General features: G+C 32.1%; 1 protein-coding gene across 1 annotated transcript in view; it reads right to left on the reverse strand.

Moving 5' to 3' along the window:
* Nucleotides 1-2,845: 2,845 nt before the first annotated feature.
* LOC131038918 (protein SUPPRESSOR OF GENE SILENCING 3 homolog) overlaps nt 2,846-12,032 on the reverse strand; it is a 37,853-nt gene continuing 28,666 nt past the window's right edge. The window contains exons 2-4 of the mRNA XM_057971501.2: nt 3,686-3,986; nt 3,311-3,549; nt 2,846-3,112 (exon numbers count right to left, since the gene is read on the reverse strand). Of these exons, the coding sequence (XP_057827484.1) occupies nt 3,020-3,112; nt 3,311-3,549; nt 3,686-3,986 (633 nt within the window). The 3' untranslated portion in view covers nt 2,846-3,019. The remainder of the gene's footprint in view (nt 3,113-3,310; nt 3,550-3,685; nt 3,987-12,032) is intronic.

The following is a 12,032-nucleotide window of genomic DNA, read 5'->3' on the forward strand; positions in this document are numbered from 1 at the left end:
TTCAAATGAGTGAATGAATTCCTTTAAGAACAACAAACCAATACACGAATCAATATAAAATGCACTTAGTCAACTTAATGGCTAGTAAAGTGTAAGGCAAGTAGGAATTTAAATTTTAAATTTTAAAAGTACAAGGTTCAAATATATGAGTGTAGAAGTGACCTATCTCAAGTCCACACTTGTGGATCTAATCTATTGTGATGAATAATATATCTCAAGATCAAAAATAAATTTATTGGGATTTAAATGATAAAGAAAATTAAGATGTGTGATCTTATGAGTTGATATCGCATGAGATTATTCTAGTTATAAGTGTTAGTTATTCCATTTAGGAAACCCAAATCAAAGTAGGCATTAGGAAATTGGATAACCTAACATTATATGCAAGAATATAGCATAGGACATCATGTAAATTAATGCCAGTTTATCATTTCATAAGAATATAAAATTGGACATGGTGTAAATTAATGTTAGTTTATCATTTCATAAACTTATTATTGATAAAAGAAATAATAGATAACCAGAATAAAGGTGAGAATTAATTCATAAAAAAGTATATAAAATAAAAGGAGATAAATATTGTCAAATCTATCTTCATCACCATTATAAAAAAGAACTAGTAATATATGTATATGTATTTTCGGTTTGATAATTTAAATAATTTGAATAGTATATATTAGTACGTTGAATTGCAATTATATATATGAACATTCTTCGCATTTTTCACTATATTATTCTAAACAATGCTTCCATTTATTAATAAACAAATTATAAAATTGACACACTTTTATTGCTAAGCATGATTATTCCAATAATCATGGGTGAATATAGAATGACAATTACACTTAGAAAGAACATTAAGAACAAAGGATAAAATAAAAAATGTTGTATACTTAAATAGATATAATGTTCATTTACTCACCACTTTTTTAGCATAGAAATAAGGGAAGAAAAATAAGCTCTCCATAAGATGCATAATCCATGACATAGTTTGGGGAAAAAAATATAGCATTGAGAAGAATCAAAACAATGGAAAACGATTAAGTTCTTATTTTTCATTACTATAAAAATATGACATTTATGATAAACTATGGGTAACATACACATTATTGAAGATTAAAAAATAATTTATTTTTAAATATATGTGCATTTTGTTTTCTCATGTTATGATTATCATATTGATTTGTTTAATATTATTTATTTATGTATGTAACATGTATTGTATGTATAAAATATTTATAATAGATATGTTTATTTGAAGCATATATATTCAATTATTCTATACATATTTAACATTTAACAATATATTTATATATTTAATTATGTATGACAATAATGCGATATGCATATATGATGACATTAACTATTAAAATGCATTCTATAATACATCTTCTTTTATAGAACTAATACATAATAAGAAAAATGATGCAATTGAATGCAATATCTATTGTAGCATGTTTAGGTTCTTAACAATGTTTTAACATGTATGTTTCAAGTCACATCTGTTAGAGAGGGAAGGTAGAAACATGAACTAAAAAAACAAGAATATATCATAGGAAAATCAAGAGTGGATGTCATTTGATGAAGAATAACGATGAGACAAAAAAGTGGTATTACTAGAACAAGCTAAAAGATGCAAACATGTTACAAATGAGGAAAGTTAAATTATATCCTACAAGAAGAGTTGTGTACTATTATATTTGGCAAAAATATTTGATACTAGTGTTGTATAGGAGAGGGAACGAGACACAACCATAAATAATGATAATAATAATTTCTTAGGCATGTATAAATACTTAGGAGCAATATGATTTAAATGAGGAATAAGATTGAATTACTAATATCTTGTATACCTTTCCTTCTAATAAACAAGAACAATGAAAACACAAGGATGAACAAAGGATGTGTGACTAAGATACTGATCTATAGAATAAGTGCATAAAAATTGAAGTAGATGCCCAAGAAGTTAGTAGGTCAAGATCAAGGCCGAAACATAAGCAATTACATTGAGCTTTCTAAGAGGTGGAGAGATACATCCTTCCACATATTATAAATGTAATATTTTGTGCAACTAAATCTTATATAAAAGGGGAGGGTATAATATGAAGGATGTAGGATAAATATCAACTACAAGAGGGTAAAAATTAATAAATAATTAGGAAGCACTTTACACTTAAACATTATTGGTACAATTGGGTGGGGTTACCTTTATTGGAAGTTTGATGAAAATCTATCTAGGGGTGTGGAAATTCCAAATGTTTCCTAGAAATTGTTTATGGATTACCATAATGTTCATGGAATATTTTCTCATTTCATGTAGAAAACCTATAAAGATCAAGATTCGATGTCTCTTTTCATTCTAATTATTAAGAATTTTTTGTATTTTAAAGAGCATCACAAAAAATATATTTGAGTACTTTGTAAGTTGAGAAGTTGATACAAAAAAGAGATCTAGCTATATTCAATAATTTTTGTCGACACCTACATTTTTCTCTTCTAATATTTTTTCATTAGTACTAAGAAAAGGATGTATCTATATTTGTTATCATTCAACTTTTTCTAATACTTAATAACACTCTAAAACTACTAGAATTTTAATTATATTTATATAAGAACATGGATAAAATAAGTTCTACTCTATTTATTCTCAAATATAATTGTAGGAAAAATTGTAAATCTATACATATAATGTTTTTATAAATTATTATTCTATCTCCATATTAAAAGTTTTACAAATTTCACTTCATAAAGAACACTCAAATTTAGTCTTTTAAATAAAAGTGTTTACTAAATACATATATTTAAAATAAAATCACAAATCTTGCATGGACATTTAACATATCTAGAATCTTATATGAGGTTTTTATCGCAAAATTTTATGAAATGTATAAAAATAGACAAACATGTATGTACATGTGTGCACACATTTAGTCTTTCCTTACAGATAATACTATTTGATACACATATTTGTCTCTCTACTAGTGAAGTGAAATATAGATAGATGTATTTAGTTATTATGTTAATTTCCTATCTTCTCTTTTTGGATGTTTTCCTTTCCACCTTCCTTGAGTTGATCAATTTGTTGTTTGTAGAAATTCTCTAAAAAATCATACTGCTCAAACAAAACAAAAAGTTAATATAATCATTTAAAAACTAATTTGATCCATAACCAATTCTTTAGTTTCTATCTAAATCAACTCATAATGTTTGCAAAAACTAGAATCCATGAAATATTTAAGTTTCTAGAAGACATAAAATATCTATGCTAAAATATAAAGAAATGTAATTTTTATAGAAGGTTGTGGCATACTCCTTTCTTGCAATCCTCATCACGCTCATAAGCATGTGCCATTAGTATCTTCATTTCTTGTTGTTGAATGTCTAACCTTTTAATCATATCATTAACCTTCTCTTCCAAATATTTAGTCGATTCTCTATCTTCATCAATCTTTTTCTCTAACCAAGTAATCCTTCCATTCTCTTCCTTCATTTTCTTAACTGGCTCTATAACCTTTAACTGGTATGGCACCATATCATATTTCACCTTTGCTAATAAATCAATATTAATTATAATAAATTAATATTTTCAATTAAACTTGATTAATATAAGAAAAAGAAGAAAAATCAAATGACAATTTAGCTAAACTCGGTATATATATTTTATAGCATTGAACATGATGCAAACCTTTAGTTGAATGCTTGTTGAAGTCTTCCATATCCTCACTTGTCGCCATGTAACCATATAGTATGCGTTTTCCACTTGAATTTTGATTAGGCATTCCATATTCATTCCAATTATCCCTTCCTCTTCTTTCCCTTAAGAAATTTCTATGCAAATAATCTGCCTCCAAATATCCATCTATTGAGTCCTCAAAAATTAAGAGGCTAACACCACAATGACCCTTTTGACCATATGCAAACTTGGCCTTAGATGGTTTATATTGTTTAAAACAATCTAATAACTCTTTATTTCCCATGCCCATAGCCTGCAACATAATTAATTATCAATACATTTATGTGAAAAATATTTGATTCATGCATAGCATATCAAATAAATTATATAAACAAAAGGAAAATACATCATCAACTTTCATTTTCATCACTATATGTTTGTTTTTAATGTAATAATTGTTGTCATATATTTTAGATATACTTAGGATAACATAAATAAAATTAATTGGATGATAGAATGTGTATGATCCCATTTAACATTTCTTAAGGTTTTCGAATAAATGACATTAAAAATCTAATCAAATTGATTTTTTTTTAAATGCATTCTATTAAAGATATTGAAGGTAAGAGATGAATAAGGATAATAATGCATGTAAGGGCTTCATAAACTTTTAAATACTTTTTAGGATATTTATTTATTTTTTTTTTAAAGTCTATTAAATAAATTTATTTTTATTTATTGTGCCGCATTCAGCTATGATTTGAATTACAACTCTGGAGAACAATACTTGGTGTGCAACTTGTAGTGTTATAGAGTTTTTAACAAGCAAACAAATCAACGAACTCAAAAATATATGCATACAACCCCAATAACTGCTTCATTATCTTCCAAATCTAAAGTTAAATATTTGAGTAGAATTGTAATAATCATTTGTTATCTTAAGGCTCTCAACATTAGCATAGGAGCTACATCTTTGCAAGAAAGATTCATAATATCTTTTTTTTTTCTCCTATGGAGGTAAATACATTGCACATTTGTGATAGAAGTACTAATTAGAGGGTCATGTTGAGTCCTCCTTTCCTCCATCACATGTATGTGATTGTTTTCATTTTTTCTCTCTTTTGGAGAATTTTCTTCCATGAGGTTTTCTCATTTTCTCCCACTATGAGATATTTATTTATTTGTACATGAGTTCCTTGAAGAACACAAGTGGACACTCAGAGGAGGGTGAATCAGTGTATTTAAATTTTTTTAACTATGTGTACAAACATTGAAACTGTAAACTAATTAAGAATACACACACAGGACAAACCACAACACAAGATGTACGAGGAAAACTCAATGTGGGAAAAACCTCAGCAAGAATAATTGATTGAGTCTATTTCTCCAATCGAGCCTCACAATAAGAAAACTATTTACAGTATGTTCAGGGCACCAACCCAAGGAGCACCAACCCCCAATGATTCTAAGAACAAACTCAAGGAGCACTAACCCCTAATTCTTTTTTAGCACCTACTCAAAGGAGCACCTACCACTTCTTTGAGTACCCACTCAGAGAAATACAATAATTTAAGATTCAATACAATAGAGATCCTTGTTGTAAATGTCTTTTGCAACTCTTATGAATCACGAAAAGAATATTTTTGATGTTAAGGAGTGAGGATGAGCTCCGCATATGGTGGATGGCCCTAGGCAGGAAAAAAAATTTAAAACTTTTCCTAGACTAGGTACAAAGGATAGAGAAGCCAGGGGTTCTAGACTAGGAAAACGTACCATGGGGGGCCATATGTTGACAAGAAATTGCAGAGGGGTGGAAAGATATTGACCAATAGAATGTAGACTCATTGGCATTGTCCTAGATGACTAAGCAAACAGAAGCAGGAAGTTTTTGACATTTGTGATGAATCTGTGCCCCAATATGAATGTGAACCAAAAAAAGATAGAGGTTTCTTGGAAAAATTATTAACAGACTCAGAGGTTGATTTAAAATTTACGTGACCTACCCAAGGAGATAATGGTAGATGGCTTCCATTGTACGTATCTTGGCCAAATATCGTTACGATAAAGAACCCAAGATTCCTATTAGGCCCAAACAACCTAAAAATACAACAAGAAAATAGAGTAGCCTTCAATCCAAAAGCTCACGATATAGGGAGAGTAAAGCTTATGGTCTTGAGGAATAAAGAACAAAAGATGGTCTTGAAGAAAAATGAACAGGAGAAGAGCAATGCAAACTGAGATGATGTTGTGCCAAGGGTTACAATTTCAGACCACTTGATTATGCCACAAGTATCACATCTTCGAGATAGAGCATTAATTGGTAAGTTTTGGAATTTTATCCCCTCTTTTTCAGATTTACAAACATGGGCAGCAGAAAAATGGAAAGGGCTTAAAGATATTTTTTATATTGATAATGGGGTAGGTTTCTTCATTACTATTTTTCATTCAAAAGAAGATAGGGATCTTGCTCATAGATTTAAGGGGTGGTTCTGCAAAGATTATGGTCTTTTTACTATTCCTTGGATCCCAAATTTTAAGGTGGATGAGGTTATTTGCAAATCTGCCCCATTTTGGATCTCTTTCCCTACTTTACCTTTGGAGTTTAGGGATTTGGATCTCATTGAAATCCTGGCAAATAAGATAGGAATTTGCATCCAACATGATCTTATCCCTTATGAATTGAATCATCTTATAGTTAAAGTACGCTTGCTGCTAGAAGTAGCAAAGCCATTTCCCAGTACTTTATCTATTATTTCCAAATTTGGCACATGGAAGCAAGAGATTCTTATTCAAAAGCCAGTAGAAGTGGACCATCTATCAGATTCTTTGGGTCATTTTAATTTTCAGTGTCAAGAAGGTCAATGTGAAACAGTTATAGTTTGTGATTATCCCTCTTCTGATCCTCTAATGCGTTCGATTTCTGGTCATACATGTGAAGCCAATCAGGAAATTGACAAATCAGATATTCAAAGTCAAGAAAACATGGATTCACAAATGAATTGCACTAATAGATAGGATCATTCTAATTCTCAGTGTCAAGAAGGTCATTATGAAATAGTTATAGTTTGTGGAGATCATTCTTCTAATCCTATAATGTGTTTGATGTCTGGTCATACATGTGATTCCAATCAGAAAAATGACAAATCAAATATTCAAAGTACTATAAATGGAACCCTAGTAGGTTTTTTTGTAGCTACCCAAGGAGTAAGGCAAGGAGATCCTTTATCTCCTTTCTTGTTTATCATTATGGCAGAAGCCTTCAGTATATTGATCAAATCCAATCATGACAGAGGTCTTTGGCAAGGGATACACTTACCAAATACATCCATAGCTATTACACATTCTCTCTTCGCTGATGATACATTGATATATGCTAAGTCAACAGTTCAAGAAGCAAATCAAATGAAGAAGGCTCTGGAGCTATACACATCAGTATCAAGTCAGAAGGTCAATACTCATAAATCTACAATATACATTCTTAATACCAGATAAGGGTCATCAAGATGTCAATGAGAAGTTAATAGATTCAACTTTTGATTACTCCCAAACTCTTTTAATTATGCAATCCCCTATCCAAAGTCAAAGTCCAAAAAAAAAACACATGGGAAAGAAATCTAATAAGACAAAAACAAAGGAGGAAATAGAGGTTGGTATCCAAACTAATCTTGATGGGAAATTCTCTATATCCAAAAGACTAAGGAGGGCATGTTGCTCTCCTCGATAACAATGAACATTATCTCATGGAATGTCACAGGTATTAATGCCTCTAACATGAGAAGAGAGTCAAGAAACAAATTGACTCATCAGGGGCAGGTATCGTAATGTTACAAGAAACAAAAATCTCTCATGACACTTCCCTAGAAACAGTCTGCAAATGGTCAAAATTGAAATCAGCTCATGTTCCAGCAACAGGAGCCTCTGGGGGGCTTATTACTTTGTGGAACCCAAAAACAGTAATTGCAGAGACACTAAATGAAGGAAATAATTGGCAGGTTATTAGCATTCAAAGATTTGATGTCTTTTAAGTTGATCAATGTTTATGGGCCGACTCCTACTCATGAGAAAAAAAGACTATGGTATATACTAACAAACTTCATTCAACAATATGCAAACCATAATGTCATCTTGGGAGGAGATTTTAATGCAATTACTTCTTCCCTAGAGAAAAAAGGTGGAATTTGTCCCCAAAAAAAAATAATTCAAGATTTGTATCCTTCATTTCTGATAATGACCTAAAAGATGTAATTCCTATAAAGGGTCAGTTTACATGGACAAATAGAAGAAAGAACTTCTTACAAATTGCAGAACAACTTGACAGGTTTCTCATATCCCAACAATAGCTTCTTGAAAATGTTAAAATGGAATCTGATATATTGCCTCTTGTATGTTTAGACCACTATGCCATTTCATTACAAATTATGAATGGTCACAAACCTTGTGTGCATCACCCCTCTTTCAAGTTTGAAAAAATGTGGTTCAGACATCCACACTTTCTTCCACTTCTAAGGCAATGGTGGGTAAGTTCTCCTTATCAAAAGGGTATAGAAATGTTCCAGTTAGACAGGAAAATTCAATATGTTAAGAGAAAAATAAAAGTGTGGAATGTGGAAGTTTTAAAAAACATTTTTGTTGAGAAAAGATCAATTGAAAAGTAGTTAGAAGAAATTCAGGAGGATATAATTCTACATGGCCCGGATTCAGTCACATATGAAAAGCAAAAATAGTTACAAGAGACTTGGGAAGAACAGAGCAAGAGAGAGGAAATCTATTGGAGGTACAAATCCAAGGAGTTAATGGCTAAAGGAAGGGGACAATAATACCAAGCATGTAGCATCAATAATATACACCATTAATGAAGCTAATACAGGTAACAAAATCACCAATGCTTTAGACATTCAAAACGAAGGAGATAGTTTTTTCAGAAATCTTTTAGCCCCCACCAATGCACCTAATTCAGTCTCCAATCAAGATGAAATAGAAATTTTGGATGTCATCCCACAACTTATTACACAACAAGACAATGAATACCTAATGAAACCATTCACTATTGAAGAGGTTAAGAAAGTAGTATTCTCACTAGTTGTGGATAAAGCGCTAGGCCCTGATGGATTTACTGCATTGTTTTTTCAAAGGTGTTGGGATGTACTAGGTTTTGATCTGTTGGCTGCAATTGAACAGTCAAGAAAAAGTAGTACAATTCTAAAGAATTTCAGTGTTACAAACATTTCTATTCTCCCGAAAAGAGCCAAAAATATTGCAGATCTTAGACAAATCTCTTTGTGCAATACTATCTACAAGATTATCACCAAGGCCATCTATATGAGATTACAACATTTAATACCAAACATTGTCTCTCCAGAACAAGGTGGTTTTGTCCCAGGAAAGGAAACTATTGAAGGGGCACTAATAGCACATGAGGTCCTGCACTCAGTCAACACTTCACACCTACCATCCTTTATTGTCAAGATTGACATGATGAAAGCTTCTGATAAGGTGAAATGGAACTTTCTAGTAAAATTCTTGCATAAGTTTGGGTTCTCTAAAAAATGGTGTAAATGGATAAAAGCATGTATCTCAGGAGCTCACTTTTCAGTAATTATAAATGGAACCCCAGTAGGTTTTTTTGCATCTAACCAAGGAGCAAGGCAAGGAGATCGTTTATCTCCTTTCTTGTTTATCGTTATGGCAGAAGCCTTCAGTAGATTGATCAAATCCAATCATGATAGAGGTCTTTGGCAAGGGATACACTTATCAAAAACATCCATATCTGTTACACATTCTCTCTTCGTTGATGATACATTTCTATATGCTAAGTCGACAGTTCAAGAAGAAAATCAAATGAAGAAGGCTTTGGAGCTATACACATTAGTATCAGGTCAGTAGGTCAATACTCATAAATCTACAATATACATTCTTAATACCAAGGCTCTCATTAGGGAAAAGATCATTAAAATTCTTGGCTTTAAGGTAGGTGACTTACCAAGTATATAATTGGGTATACCTTTATTCATGGGAGCTAATAAGATCTCCTATTGGAAAATTATGGTTGAAAGGTTTAAGTATAGTATATCATCATGCAAGGCTCGGTAGTTGTCTCTTGCAGGTCAGATTTTACTTATTAAATATGTCCTAACTGTCATTCCTAACTACTATATTTCAATTCTTAAAGCTTCGAAGTTTGTAATTATGCAAATTCAAAAGATCATTAGAACCTTTCTCTGGAAAGGGAACTTGTCAGAAGACAAAAAGATCTCATTAACCTCATTAAGTTAAGCGAAATGGGTGAGGTAGGGTTGCATGATTTAGTTAAGCGAAACAGAGCTTTTGGAGGAAATCTAGTATGGAGAATGTATACAAACTTAGAATCAAAGTGGTGCCAAATCATGCAAGCCAAATACCTAGATTCAAGCAATCCTCTTAGAATTTTTTCCACCTCAAATCCTCTGGATGGTTCAATAATGTGGAACTTTATGATATCCTCCAGGGATGTAGCGACAAAATAAATATCTTAGCAAGTTCATAATGGGGAGTCAATTAATTTTTGGTTCGATTTGTGGAATGGTTACCCCCCATGAATAATCAACTACAACAAGTGATATCGATATTCATCACACGATGGGGATATAAGCTAGTAAATTATGTAAGTGGAGTCACTCTTTATTCAGGGGAAGTCTTGTGGAAGGATATCAATGATGTTGAAATTGAAGAACTAAAAAAGCTACTTCGATTAGTATTTTCATAGAAAATAGTTTACTTGAAAAATAATGAGGACAAACTCATATGGGCCCCATCTGCAAATGGAAATTATATAGTCCACAATGGCTATTCATCACTTCAGCACATGATGAACCACCAATAGACTCACAGAGTATTTTCCTTTTGTTGGAATAATGCAATAATGTTGAAAGCAGGGTGCTTCTCTTGGTTGGCACTAAAGAAAAGAATCCTTACTAGTGACAAGCTTGACAAGCTTCAAATAGCACAACAGTTTAAATGTGTACTGTGTGATCAGGAATTTGAAAATGTGGATCACCTATTTATCCAATGCCCATTTGCACAACAGTGTTGGTGTTTTGTTATGCTATAACTAGAGCTATCTATGCCTCTTCCAAACACAATTTGGGAGTTCTTTTAGACTTGGCCCACTCTCTTGAAATCCTCTCTTTTCTCATGTATATGGACAATCATTCCAGCTACAGTCATGTGGTCAATATGGTGGGAACGAAACAAGAGGATTTTCAGACAACATACCTCACCTATAGAAAAAGTGTTTTATGAAATAGAAAAATCAATTACTGAGCTAGTAAACACCTATGTGTAGAAACATCAGAAGAGTAGTGCATTATTCACTTCATGGGATGGTGAGCTAATGAAAAAAATGGAAGGATATATGTCTTCCAATCAATGGTATCCATCCTTCAGTAGGTAAACTAAGAATTACTAGAGCATATACAGTCTAGAAACCCCCTCAACCCGACTTTGCAAAGATCAACTTTGATGGATCATCAAGGGGTAACCCAGGTGATTCAGGGGCAGGAGTGTGTATTATAAATCATTTAGGGGAGTTTTTAGCTTTCAAATCATCTTCACTACCACAAGGAACAAACAATCTTGTAGAAGCCCAAGCTCTGTTATACAGGCTATCTCTAGCAAAAAATATAAGGATGTCCAAAATACATATTGAAGGTGATTCCACATTCATCACCAATGCATGCAAATTCAAAAAGTCCCGTAGTTGGAATATTAGCTATGTTCTTAGCCAAATATGGGATATACTGGATTCTTTTAAAATGTATGTCATATCACATACATATAGAGAGGGAAACAAATTGGTGGACAGGCTGGCAAATATGGGATGTGACCGTGTGGAAGTCGAATCACTAAATGGGAGCATTGATGTTAATTTATTCTCTCACCTCTAGAAAATCCTAAATGATGATAAAGGCAATTAAATAATCATTGTGAGCTGATAGGAATAATAGCTTTTGATTTGAAGCCTAGGATCATATCATTTACCGAAAAGCCTCATTATTACCCACGTGCGAGCTTTCTTTTCATAGCTACGGCCACTCGTGTAGATTGAATGCCAAATACTCTGCCATTTCCACATGTAGTATTTTTTAGACATGTGATGGGTTCTTCATAAGCATGCCATCACTCAACTACCAAGATAAATATGGATTGGTACCTGGTATTGTATTCACAGAACTGCTGAAAGTAGTAACAAACAGATGGTGAGCTAGTTGAAATATTATGCAAATAGAATTAGTGTGAAGGCAAAGGTTCTCGAGTGAATGTGAAGGCACAACTCTAGTTAAGGAGCATTCAGTGGCAACTATAGAAGAAGGATAACAAAGGA

This window comes from Cryptomeria japonica, chromosome 3, assembly GCF_030272615.1.
Source record: "Cryptomeria japonica chromosome 3, Sugi_1.0, whole genome shotgun sequence".
Taxonomy (NCBI): Eukaryota; Viridiplantae; Streptophyta; class Pinopsida; order Cupressales; family Cupressaceae; genus Cryptomeria; species Cryptomeria japonica.